Source organism: Labeo rohita, unplaced genomic scaffold (genome assembly GCF_022985175.1).
Source record: "Labeo rohita strain BAU-BD-2019 unplaced genomic scaffold, IGBB_LRoh.1.0 scaffold_98, whole genome shotgun sequence".
In the NCBI taxonomy this organism is placed as follows: domain Eukaryota; kingdom Metazoa; phylum Chordata; class Actinopteri; order Cypriniformes; family Cyprinidae; genus Labeo; species Labeo rohita.
The window spans coordinates 293,429-307,395 of NW_026129942.1; the positions used below are offsets into that span (position 1 = coordinate 293,429).

A 13,967-nucleotide genomic window follows, 5' to 3' on the forward strand; every position below is an offset into this window, starting at 1 on the left:
GACACAGACCAAACCCACATTTATTGGGTCTTGAGGGGACTCCAACTCTGTCAGTATTTCCAGGAATTTAATAATTTGCTCTTTTCTGTAATTTGTTTTGTTTATTGCTTGGTAATGAGGTTATAAGAATGTAATATAAGAATGTTGTTGTTGTTGTTGTTGTTGTTTTTTAAGACGTGATGTGCACTGTACTTTCAAGAAGGAAAGTGTTACAATCTTCTATAATATTTCCACTCTTAGCTTTTTTTTATAAACATGTGAGCAAAAAATCAATGCATTTTAAAGATGCTAGTCTGCACACAATGATTCTCACAGTTTCTGTGAGAATATACTTGAATCATCTGGAGATGTTTTAGTGACGCAGGACTCAATATAGACTTTAGTTGACACAAATCAGCCTCATTATCATTTGCATCCAATTGCAAGGGTCTACCTTGAAGTAGATCCATTTGTGGAAAGCTATCCAGGCTTGGTAGATATTTTTCCTAATAGCCTACACCTCTCTGAAACTGCAGTCTTTGAGGTATCAAGTGATATGTCAAATATCTTCTAGTAGAATGCAACTCATAATGCAAAATACATTTGCAATACTGTCCTCTACGCAAGGCTTTTTACATTGTGTTGTGAGAACCAGGTTAGCCTCATTATCTGTCAGGGTACCTTACCTGATCGGTGCACCAGTACCATGTTGCAAGAATGGTTAATCCCAGTGTCATGCCTGGCCAGGGTAGGTCTCCATGCACAGGGTCCCTGAACAGGTGCATGGCATCAGGCCTGGGCAGGTGACATGTCGTGTTTGGAATGATCTTAGACGGCACAGCTTTCAAATACACGCTCTCCAGGTTACTGTAGCCTCCAATCTTGTTGAATGCTGTAACGTGTATATAAATACATATCAGCTAAATCTTCTACTTTCTGGGTAACATGTAGAGGTTTAGCATTAATTGTTCTTTGTAGTAGCATCAAAATGACATGGTGTCAAAATGGAATGTAAATTTTGAATTGATTCCAATTAAAATATTTAAATTTCTTTAACTTGTATAAACTTGTGTGTGTCCAATTGTTAAATTCATTTTCGGTTCCTAAAAATGTTTAGAGATGACTTTCTGTAAACTGCTAAAGACATTTATGGGATTTTCCCAATTTCCACACCTCCATACTAACCAGCTTTGCAGGTTTTAATGTGTCCTAACCAGATGTAATGTGATTTAAAACCTTAAAAGACTTTTTTTTTTTTTTTTTCTCTGCACTGAATAGCTATGTTACAGGATATTTCCTGTTGTCTGGTTTCTATTTTTGTGACAGCCACAGTGAAATCTGCTCCACATTATACCAAATATGTTATTTTTGCCTGTTTTCACTTTTGCTGAGGAAAGACAAATTCCAGATGATGAATTCCATAAAAAGCCAAAAGTCTGACCCTAATCTGAATAATGCCATGAATGCATGTGTTTTGATCAAAGCTTGTTCGCATTGAATATTTGCATTTGATGAGTACTCTAAATTTTATGCATTTGTACAAGAACTACAAAAATTTTACAGTACGTATCATATTTTTGCCTATATCAGCAGACCACCAAAGGTAAGACTTAGGATTTCATGTTGCATTTTGGATTTTGATACTGCAAATATGACATTTCTTTAAATGCAATGTATGATTGAATGTGAATCTGGAAAATGTGCCTGCCAAACATGTTCTCTTAGAGCTGCCATCTGTTTTCAACAGTTTCAAGATGTACTTGCTTCCCCAGTGACAGCTGACATGAAATCACTGCCAGAGGAATAAAAGACGAGGCCTGAGATTGACTGACCTGTAATGGTGAGGATGACTGCTCCAATGATCATGATGAAGGTCTGAAGAGTGTCGGTGTAGATTACAGCAGCCAAGCCACCTGGAGAGATAGAAGACTAAGTGGGTATTGCTCAATTCTCTCATGATGGTTTAATGTGATATGAGTCATCGGGGTCATGTCTGAAATAGTGCTTGTAGACAGACGAGTGAATACAGTGACAGCAGAGCGGCGGATTCAAGTAATCATGTAATTATGCTGGAATCAGTCACGTAAACCGTAATTACTCCTGCAGAAATTAACTGATATTGAACCACCGGGCTTCGGTGAGAAAGTTTAAATAAGTAATTATTTAGCAGCAGCTTTTATTTCCAAACAATCGACAGTACTACCCAAACCTATGGTTAAGTAGCTCGCTCGAGGACTCTTCTAGTGTATAATTTACACTATCCACAACTCCAACCAGGAACATTCCTGTTTCGAGCCCTGAGCTTTAACCATTACGCCACCCCATCCAGTTTTTCAGCATTACAGTGCAAACAAAAGCTTCTTTAAGACCACAATCGATTTTTGCATCTGCTCGCTCAGCTATAAATCTGTGTGTGCAGTCTAGTGTGACATCAAAAGCTGTGCTTTTGTGTGGTTGGAAAAGGAGCTTGTTTACTGCAAATACTAATTATAAATGTAGCGGTACCACTTTACAAGAGCTATCATGAGCACTTATTAAACTATTTTAATGTTAAGTTACAAATACATTGCACATTGAACAAAACATATTGTTCATTGTTGATTCATCTATTTTTTATGAACAAACATGTTCATTTTAAGAGCTTGATTAGCTTACAAATGCGTTAGTGCATGTGACGCTGGACCACAAAACCAGTCATAAGTAGCATGGATATATCTGTAGCAATAGCCAAAAAAAACATTGTATGGGTAAAAATGATCGATGCCAAAAATAATTAGGATACTAAATAATTTGTAAATTTCCTACTGTAAATATATCAAAACTTAATTTTTGATAAGTAATATGCATTGCTAAGAACTTCATTTGGACAACGTTAAAGGTGGTTTTCTCAAAATTTAGATTTTTTTTTTTTTTTTTTTTTTTGCACCCTTAGATTTCAGGTTTTCACATAGTTGTATCTCTGCCAAATATTGTCCTATCCTAACAAACCATACATCAATGTAAATGTAAATGTAAATTAATAAAAATAAATAATGTGCCCTGAGCATATTAGAATGATTTCTGAAGGATCATGTGACACTGAAGACTGGAGTAATGATGCTGAAAATTCAGCTTTGCCATCAGAGGAGTAAAGTACAATTTAAAAAGTACAATAGCAAAAAAAAGAAAACACAATATTCCACAAAAAGACTGTTTTACTGTATGGTGTATCATAATAATGCAAGACTGGTGAGTATAAAAAAGATCAAAAACTTACTAATTTATCAAGCGTATATATACAAAATACACACATGCACATACAAACCTGCAATAGTGTAGAGGGCAGTGACGACCAGCATGAGCACTGTGGACAGGTAGAGATTCCAGCCCAAACAAACCTGGACAAACAAAGCTCCAGAGTACAGATCCGTCTGTAAACGAGACAGAAATTTGGGATCAGGTTGCTGTGTTCAGTTATACTGTATTTTAGTATCAAACTGCATATTTTGTCACCAATTTGTTTCTCCTAAAATTACTTGGAGTGTAGAAGCATAGTTAGGAGTACATACACTCTTAAAAATAAAGTTTTTTTTATTGGCATCAATGGTTCTATAAAGAAGCTTGAACATCCATGGAAACTTTCAAATGCAGAAAAAGGCTCTTTATAGTTGAAAAAGGTTTTCATTTGTTTTTCCAAGTGGTTCTTTTATGAACTGTTCACTGAAAGGTTCTTTGGGGAACCAAAAATGGTGGTTCTATGGCATCTCTGCAAAAACACTACTTTGGAATCTTTATTTGTAAAAGTTTAGAAATTATTGTTGGCAATAAAGATGAAAAGATTTTAATATTTTAAAGATTACAGATTAGTTCACTTCCAAAACAAAAAATTACAGATAATGTACTCACCCCCTTGTCATCCAAGTTGTTCATGTCTTTTTTTCTTCAGTCATAACGAAATTGTTTTTTTAAAAAACATTTCATGATTTCCCTCCATGTAATGGACTTCTATGGTGCCCCCAAATTTAAACTTCTAAAATGCAGCATCAAAGTGCTCTAAACGATCCCAGCCAAGGAAGAAGGGTCTTATCTAGTAAAACGATCTGTTATTTTCCAAAAAAAAAAATAATTACAGTTTACATACTTTTTAACCTCAGATGCTCATCTTGTCTAGCTCTGTGTGAACTCTTTTTTTTTTTTTTTTTCCTGTCATGACTGTTAGGGTATGTCGAAAAACTCCTATCTCATTTTCTCCTCCAAATTCAAAGTTGTCCTACATCGCTGTTTTACCATTTATTTATTTATTTTTTGTAAAGGGTGGTTGATCATCTTTGCATGTTCACTTTGTAAACACTGGGTTGGTGCTTCTGTAGCGATGCAGGACGATTTTAAAGTTAGTTAAAGTTTAAAGAGAAAAAGAGATGGGAGTTTTTAGACAAACCCTAGCTGTCCTAACCGGAAAAAAAAAAAAAAGATGGTGCATTCAAATCATGCCAGATAGATTGTATTTACGAGCTGAACGCACATGAACACCACCACAAAGTCGTTATTACGAGTGGAAAACTCAAAATTTTCTTTTTAAAATTTTGTAGATGCAGAGTTTAAAAAACGTTGAATTTTATGTAGTAAAGGTAAATCGCCATTTTGTTCTGACCAAAGTGACTTGAACGCACCTGACGTCGTAATGAGACTTGTCAACTCTTAAGTACAAATGCAGCAAGAGTTCACACAGTGATAGACAAAGTGAGCATTTGAGGTTAAAAAGTATATAAATTGTAATTAAAAAAATAACACTAACGCTATTAATAGCTAGATAAGACCCTTCTTTCTCGGCTGGGATCATTCAGAGTTCTTTGAAGCTGCATTTAAACCGCATTCTGAAGGTCCATTACATGGAAAGAAATTCTGAAATGTTTTCCTCAAAAAACATAATTACTTTACGACTGAAGAAAGAAAGACAGGGACATCTTGGATGACAAGGGGGTGAGTAGCCTGTATTATCTGTACATTTTTGTTCTGGAGGTGAACTAATCCTTTAAATCAGTTGGTCTTTGAAGAAACTGATAAGACATATCTGAAGTCTGACTTTTATTACTACACTTTGATACACACTAAAAAAGCACAAGGTGGTTCATTGTCTGGTGATTATAGGGGAACCGCTTTAAGTGCTGTATAGCTCCTATCTTTAAAGGTGCTATACTTTATTATAGTGTACTATAATAAAGGTTCTTTATTGGAATTGATGGTTTCATGAAGAACCTTGAACATCCATGGAACCTTTCAAATGCAGAAAAAGGTTCTTTATTGTGGAAAAAAGTTCTTTAGATTCTCTAAATGTTCTTCAAAATGGTTCTTTTAAGAACTGCATCACTGCGAAAACAACCCTTTGGAGCCTTTGTTTTTAAGAGTGTTTAGAGAGTTAGAGAAACTTTAAAGAACAAGGTTTTTTGTATGGCAGTGGTGTTATATAGCACCTCAGCCACCCCAAAGAACTGCTGAAGAACCAATTTTCTGTGTATATTGTCAAATCTAATCACAGTTTGTTAATATGGCTCTTGAAACTAGAGAGAAGATGTGAGATTACTTGTTGAGTCTCGTTGAAGAGGAAAATCTGATAAGTAGGAGACTTAAGCAAAAGTCTCAACTTGCTCTCTAATTTAGCTCTGTGCTGTCTATGATAAACGGTTGAAATATTAAAAAGATTTCATTTGTTATGATCTTTTTTCCCCCCATGGCAAGAGCTAATTCCAGGATTAGGCCATAGTTCAATTAGGACATTAAAGTAATATTTATAAACATGCCTTAGAAAAAAAAAAAAAACATTACTGGTGTGCATCTTGAGACAAAAAAGGGCACTGATATATTTCAAGAGAAATCAGTGCAAGTCTCTAGTGTTTGTTAACATTAGTTAATGCACTGTGAGCTAACGTGAACAATGAACGGCTGTATTTTTATTAACCAACATTAACAAAGATTAGTAAATAGTGTAATAAATGCATTGTTCATTGTTTATTCATGTTAGTTAATACATTAACAAATGACCTCTTATTGTAGTTACCGAAATATCTTACTGACACCAAACTTTTATACGGTAGTTTTACCACTTGTAACGTCTATCACTTTTATACCAAACAATGTTGTTTTGTTTTGTTTTGTTTTTTAAGTGCCAAAGTTTAATACCTGGCATTAGGGGTTGGTTAGTAAGCCAACCAGGCAGCATGAGAATTTGTGTATGAGTGTTTTGATGTGTGTGTGCAGTGAAAAACAGATGTTGAAACACAGCTAAACTACATTCTCTTTCACAACTACAAATTCCTTAGGTACAGAAACATGCCAGCACAGCAATATAGGACTCAATAATGAAGTCTTTGTAGATTAATGTTTGACTTTTAGCTTTGTGAGAATGTGTGAAACTAAGAAAAAAAAAACTGTATGACTGTATGTGTGTTAATGCTCACTGAGATCTTGGTAAACACAGACAGCATCAGACTGAGAGCTGACAAGTACATGCGAATTCGTTCTCCTCCAAACCGCCGACCCAGATATTCTGGCATTGTGACGATCTGTGAAAGAGAGAGAGACAGGAAGTGCAGAGGGAATGGCACGGACTAAGCAAACGAATAGGCAAATCTGGTAAAGTAGCACATGTGGTGAGTCTGCGTGTGAGAGAATAAAGCTGTGAGTCTATGCTGCATGTGGCGGCATTAAACATAAGTTCTTAATTATTAATTCACATGCTTAATAGCTCACTTGGCACGTCAGTGTAAGCTGTGGTTCGGTGTACATCTAAGACTCACCCCAGAAGACACATAAACTGGGACAAAGATCCAGGCAAGAGCCAACAGGACATAAGTTGCCTAATAAAGAGAGAAAGTATCACAGCACTGCAGAAAATCATTTTGGTTTATACATTTAAACAACCTAAAAATAAGATGAAGCAAATTTGCATCAGATATTTGCTTTGAATACAGAAGCCCTAAAAAGTATTTAGAAAACTAAGACACATTTATATTCCAACTATAATATATTATTACATTTTACAAGATGCTTTGCTTGTGAAGTGTATTTGATGTGTTTTTCTTTATACTTGTGCTTATTTGCACCTCAATATGCAAATAGTCACTACAAGCAGTCATAAAACTTTATTTTGTTTTATTTTGTGTCTCTGCAGCTAATTTTAAACAAAATAACAGGGAACATAAAACATAATAGATGGGAAATATTACATTTCTTTACAGGAAATGTACTGTGTAACTGTATACTTTTTAGGTCTGCTGTATCATGAATATAAATACAGTTGAAGTCAAAAGTTTACAAACACCTTGCAGAATCTACAAAATGTTATTTTACCAAAATAAGAGAGATTATACACAATGCATGTTATTTTTTTAGTACTGACCTGAAAAAGATGTTTCACATAAAAAAATGGTTGCATATAGTCCACAAGACAAAATAATAGTAGACACATAAAATGACCCTGTTCACTTAAAGTTTACATACAGTTGATTCTTAATACTGTGTTGTTACCTGAATAATCCACAGCTGTGTTTATTTTATATTTTATTTTATATTTAGTGATAGATGTTTATGAGTCCCTTGATTGTCCTGGACAGTTAAACTGCCTGCTGCTCTTCCGAAAAATCCTTGAGGTCCCACAAATTGTTTTTTCAGCATTTTTGTGTATTTGAACCCTTTCCAACAATGGCTGTATAATTTTGAGATCCATCTAGTCACACTGAGGACAACTGAGGGACTCATATGCAACTATGTTAATTATTGCCATATGCAAAATGTTAATTATTAATTATTTTACCAGAATAAGAGGGATCATACAAAATGCATGTTTTTTTTTTTTTTTTTTTTTTTTTTTTTTTTTATCCCTTGTTTGTCTCTTTCAGAAGGTTCAAACACTCACTGATGCTCCAGAAGGAACCACGATGCATTAAGAGCCGGGGGGTGAAAACTTTTTGAATTTGAAGATCAGGGTTAATTTAACATATTTTGTCTCCTGGGAAACATGTAAGTATCTTCTGTAGCTTCTGAAGGACAGTATTAAATGAAAAAAATGTGATATTTAGGCAAAATAAGAAAAATGCACACATCTTCATTCTGTTCAAAAGTTTTCACCCCCTGGCTCTAGTTTCTTTCTCGAGCATCAGTGAGCATTTGAACCTTCTGTAACAGTTGCATGAGTCCCTCAGTTGTCCTCTATGTAAATAGATGGTTCTCAAAATCAGACAGTCATTGTTGGAAAGGGTTCAAATACACAAAAAAAGCTGAAAAAAACAACAAATTTGTGGGATCTGAAGGATAAACAAGGGACTCATGAACAACTATCAGAAAAAAACAAACAAACAAAAAAAGCTGTTGATCATTTAAGTAACAGCACAGTATTAAAAATCAAGTGTATGTAAGCTTTTAAACAGGGCCTTTTTTAAAAAAATAAATTTAACAATTATTTTCTCTTGCGGACTATATGTAAAAAAAATTTTTTTTAAATGTGAAATAGCTTATTCAGGTCAGTACTAAATAAAAAATAACATGCATTTTGTATGATCCTTCTTATTTTGGTAAAATAATTAACATTTTGCAGATTCTGCAAGGTGTATGTAAACTTTTGACTTTAACTGTATGTTTAAATAATTTCCACCTACTTCAGCTTTAAAAAAAAGTTCAGCTGCTACCTTAAATTTTCAAGTATAATCAAATTGGAAGTCATTTCAACTTGAATTATCTTAAACTGAATCTTAAATCTTAAAATTATTATTATTATTTTTTTTAACTTCACTTGCACATATCTTTATAAATTTAGACAAGTACATGTAAAGTACATTTAAGTACTATTCAAGACACATACTTTGAAAAACAATTTTCGGTCTTATTTATATAGCACTTTTGTTCTTTAGGTTCATTTATCTTTTAAGGATTTGAGGACTGACAGATTAGACAAAGGATTAACAGAAAGCACTATCAGTCTAGACAAAAACTAAGAATAGGATTTTCAGCACCCATAATTCCTGGTTTTATGACCGAAGCTAGTCCTCTTTCTCCCCCTAGTGTTGATAAAGTGCAGATGCATTTACATGTAGTTTTATTAGTGTTTGACGTAATGCTCAACAACAAATTATGACTACTACATTTTCCGCACTTGTTTAGAATAAATGCAAGAGGGATTAAAAATGATGTCACTCACATTCCATTCGAATCCGGCTACTGCGATCCCTCCTGCTGCTCCCGTCCCAGCCAGACCGATGAACAATCCTGAACCCTCACTGCTGGCAAACAGAGATGCACCAATCTGCATCCATTCATGCCACATATTAGTGCAGTTCACAGACTGGACGCTTCATAAAACAACTGCATAAAACAACTAGATTTACAACAGTCAAACTTCATTCCTGCAGGCTAGTTGACTTGACACGTCAGCCACTGTGACATGCAGGCTGAACTATTCTCGTCAACATTGTTTTAATTCTTGTATAATTATTACACATGTTTATTATGTATAATAAGTATGTACAAGCTTAAATTTGTATGACCTCATTTGTTTTTGTGGCCATTTTAATTGAGATACTGCATGGAATTTTAATCCTATTAAAAATATTTGTCATTCTAGACTAATCAAAGGAATTGCAAAACAAGAACACTTTAAGAAATTGTGACTTGTTATAGCAGCTAAATGTTCTTTCCTTGTATGCGTGTCTGAAAACCACTAGTTAAAATTTTTTTGTGCTTTAGTGGAAGCTGGGAATTTTTATGGTTTGACTTTTGGACCCTAACATATACATTTTGACTTAATTTGGATGTTGAAAATAAGTATGGACATATTATTGTTTTTCTCTTACCTATTTAAAAAAACATTAAAATTACTACCTAAAATTAAAGTTTTTAATTTTAGGTAGCAATTTGTTTTTAATAAAAGAACACAAAAAAAAAAAAAAAAAAAAAAAAAAAAAAAAACTGTTAGAATGACATGTTTACATTATATTAATTTGTTTGAATAAAAATTAGCAATAAAATTACAATTTTAATTATAATTTTGTTGTTGTTGTTGTTATTTTATCTGCTCATTATTAGGCTATTTTTAGGCTTTGACCATAATAAACCAAGGTAATTTATTTATTTATTTTTAAATAGGAGCAGATACAAAAGTACAAATAGTCTGTTGATTTAAAAAAAATATCTATTATTTGTAATTTTATCTGCTCATTATTAATTTATGTATTTAAAAAAAAAGAAGAAATTGATTATTGATAAACCGAGGTAAAATGTGTGTTTATATATATATATATATATATATATATATATATTTAATTTAATAAAATACTTTTTTTTTAATTTAAGTAATTTTATCTGCACATTATCAAACTAGGTAAAAAAAAAAAAGTTTGAAGTACATTTTTATTCATCTTGTAAAATAAAAGTTAGCAGATAAAATGACAAATAATGTGTTTTTTTTTTAATTAAAAAAAAAAAAAAAACAAGAAACAGATTATTTTATCCGCTCTTTATCAGGCTATTTTTAGGCTTTAACCATAGTAAATCAAGGTAAAATGTTTGTAATTTTATCTGCTTATCAGGCTTTAATCATAGTAAAGTGAGGTATATACAATATTTTTTTTAAATTAAAAGTTTAAACAGATTATTTCTGATTTTATCTGCTCATTATCAGGCTATTTTTAGGCTTTAACTACAGGTAAAATGTTTTTATTTATTTTTAAGTTTTTAAAAAATCTTTTTATTAAAAAAAAAGATTCTTTGCAATGTTAGAATCATTATTAGATTTTAATAATAGTAAACTGAGCTAAAAATTGAGCTAAAAAAAAAAAAAAAAACGTTTAAGAATTGCTTAAATTGGGTCAGTTTACATTAATGATCACTTACCGGCCACCACGCCATGTCTCTGCCAGCCAGAAAATATCCACTTAGTGTGTTTCGGCTCACTCTGCAAGATGACTGAAGCACACACACGTAAAACAATTCAATTTATGCAAAATTTGAATGGAGTTTTACTTCTTACTCTAACATCATGAATAATGTCCAATAGTGTCCAATTTTAAATAAAGTTTCTATTACCACAGTTTACATTCACATGTTCTTATACAAAATTGAGATATATATATTTTAAAAAATATACAAACACTGTAAGATCAGAAAATTATTAAACTATTGTTTAAATAATAATAATCTACAATTAATTCAGAATTCTAAATCATTCTAATGCATCTCACCCATATTCCAACTGCGACGTTCAATAAAAAATAAGCTCCGATTACAATGATATCAGATACGCTGAAAGACTGGGAAAGGGCGAAAAATTTTGTGGTAGAGTTAGACGCCATGTCCTGCCTTCACACACACCACACACAGACTAAGACAACAAGACAAGGAGGACAGAAAGACACAAGGCGTTCCGGTCAGTCAGCTCTCTGTGTGGGAATTGATCATTAAACACATCAGTTTAATGAAGCAAACTTGCACCTACATGAAAACAACAAGGCAGATGAAACACATCCTTAAAGACACACAAACCCTGCTGCTTGCGGTGAGTTTAGAGATGTACACATGAACCTGCACATAGACAACAAACACCCATGACTAAACACACATACGCATGCATACGTACATACATGCTTAATCGTATAATCAGAGCATTTAGACGTGTGATCTAACTAAGCTAATGTGACTGACAGAGTCTAACAAACATCCCTAGACACACTTAACAAGGTGAATCATTTACTTAAACACCAGTGGTGCTACCCATTAACACACGCACATGCACTAACCATTAGCATCAATCTTACACATGGACATAAGTATACTCACTAGCGATACCTTTAGTGTTAACCTGGGTCACCGTTCATGTCGGCAGCACTTTACTTTACATTTATATTAATTTCTTGGAAATACAACACTATTCACTCCAGTGTAGTTAATTAATCTTTTGAGTAATTTCATTTTAATGCATTTTAATTCAGTAAGCTCTTTAGTTCATACCGAGAAATACAGTTTGATGAATAAATAATGTCTTTGGCTGTTTCTAGAGTAATTCTTTCCAGTATGTTGTGTTATTTTATGATTATGATGCCGTAATTCATATTTTCTCTCCCATTGCATGATATTTATTATTTTGATGATTTCTTTTATACACTGAAGGTTTTTGAAAAAAGTCTCTTATGCTCACCAAGGCTGCATTTATTTGATCAGAAAGACAGTAAAAAGAAAAATATTGTCACATATCATTGCAATTTACAATAACGGTTTTTGTTTTAATGCATATTAAAATGTATTACTCCTGTGATGGTAAAGCTGATTTTTCTCAAGAAACTTCTCATATTATTAATATTTAACAGAAAGTTGAAAAGGACCACATTTATTTTAAATGTAAATGTTTTGTAATAATATGAAAGTCTTTATTGTCAGTTTTGGTCAATTTAATGCATCCTTGCTGAAGTAAAAAGTATTAAAAAAACTCTTAATGCATAAAAGTATTAATTAAAAAAAAACAAACAAACAAAAAAAAAAAAAACTCATCCTTGCTGAATAAAAGTATTGATTTATTTAAAAAAAATGCATCCTTGCTGAATAAAGTACTAATTTCTTTCAATAAATAAATAAATAAAATTCAATTAAAAATGTAATGCACCTTTGCAGAAAAAAAAAAATACTTTTTTTCCAAAAACAAAAAAACAAAAACAAATCTTAATGCAGCCTTCTTTAAAAAAGCAACTCTTAATGCATCCTTGCTGAATAAAAGTATAAATTTCTTTCAAAAAAGTACTGCATCTTTGCTGAATAAAAGTTTTTTTTTTTCCAAAAGGAAAAAAAAAACCAATGCATCCTTGCTAAATAAAATTATTAATTTCTTTAAAAAAGCAGCTCTTAATGCATCCTTGCTGAATAAAACTATTAATGTCTTAAAATAAAATAAAATAACATAACAAACATAATGCATCTTTGCTGAATATAAGTAATATTTTCTTTAAAAAAAACCTGAATGCATCCTTGCTGAATATAAGTAATAATTTCTTTAAAAAAAGCATCTCTTAATGCATCCTTGCTGAATTTAAGTATTTATTTCTTTAAATAATAATAATAATAATAATAATAATAATAATAATGTATTCATTTCTTTTAAAAAAGCAACTCTTAATGCATCCTTGCTGAATTGAAGTATTCATTTCTTAAAAAAAAAAAAACTCCTAATGGATCGTTGCTTTTTCACAAAAAAAAGCATCTTTGCTGAATAAAAGTATTAATTTCCTTAAAAAAAAAATAAAAAAATAAAATAAAGTAAATAAATAAATTAACTGTTACTGCATCCTTGCTGAATTAAAGTATTAATTTAAAAACAAACAAACAAACAAAACTGAAGCAAAAGGCTGAATAAATAAGCTTCCATTGATGTATGGTTTGTTAGAATAGGACAATATTTGGCCGAGATACAACTAATTGAAAATCTGGAATCTGAGGTTGCAAAAAAATCTAAATATTAATAAAATCACCTTTAAAGTTGTCCAAATGAAGTTCTTAGCAATGCATATTACTAATACCAAAAATTAGGTTTTGATATATTTACGGTATACAAAATATCTTCATGGAATATGATCTTCACTTAATATCCTAATGACTTTTGGCATAAAAGAAAAATCAATCATTTAGCTATTGCTAAAAATATACCCGTGCAACTGGTTTTGTGGTCCAGGGTCACATTAATCATTTATGTAATGCAACAAATCTAACCCCCATTACTATAATGCATTAAATGTGTATAATTTAAAATATAACATGCAATAACACTGGATATTTTGATGTAGAAACAATTTTCACTCAAATTGCACAATTTCACAATTAACTACAAAGAAACAGCAAGTCACACATTGAATTATACATGGAATGAAACATAGAAAAGAACAACTCAAACTGTATTTTCTTGTAAAATGTAGAAATAAATAAATAAATAACTAATTGTATTAAACTGTTGCTAATCTAATGAGAATCAGCATTAGGAA

General features: G+C 31.9%; 1 protein-coding gene across 1 annotated transcript in view; it reads right to left on the reverse strand.

Moving 5' to 3' along the window:
• slc5a10 (solute carrier family 5 member 10) overlaps positions 1-11,313 on the reverse strand; it is a 29,432-nt gene extending 18,119 nt beyond the window's left edge. The window contains exons 1-8 of the mRNA XM_051105391.1: positions 11,187-11,313; positions 10,840-10,911; positions 9,149-9,253; positions 6,753-6,812; positions 6,414-6,518; positions 3,284-3,389; positions 1,812-1,892; positions 666-871 (exon numbers count right to left, since the gene is read on the reverse strand). Of these exons, the coding sequence (XP_050961348.1) occupies positions 666-871; positions 1,812-1,892; positions 3,284-3,389; positions 6,414-6,518; positions 6,753-6,812; positions 9,149-9,253; positions 10,840-10,911; positions 11,187-11,297 (846 nt within the window). The 5' untranslated portion in view covers positions 11,298-11,313. The remainder of the gene's footprint in view (positions 1-665; positions 872-1,811; positions 1,893-3,283; positions 3,390-6,413; positions 6,519-6,752; positions 6,813-9,148; positions 9,254-10,839; positions 10,912-11,186) is intronic.
• Between the last annotated feature and the right edge of the window lie 2,654 nt (positions 11,314-13,967).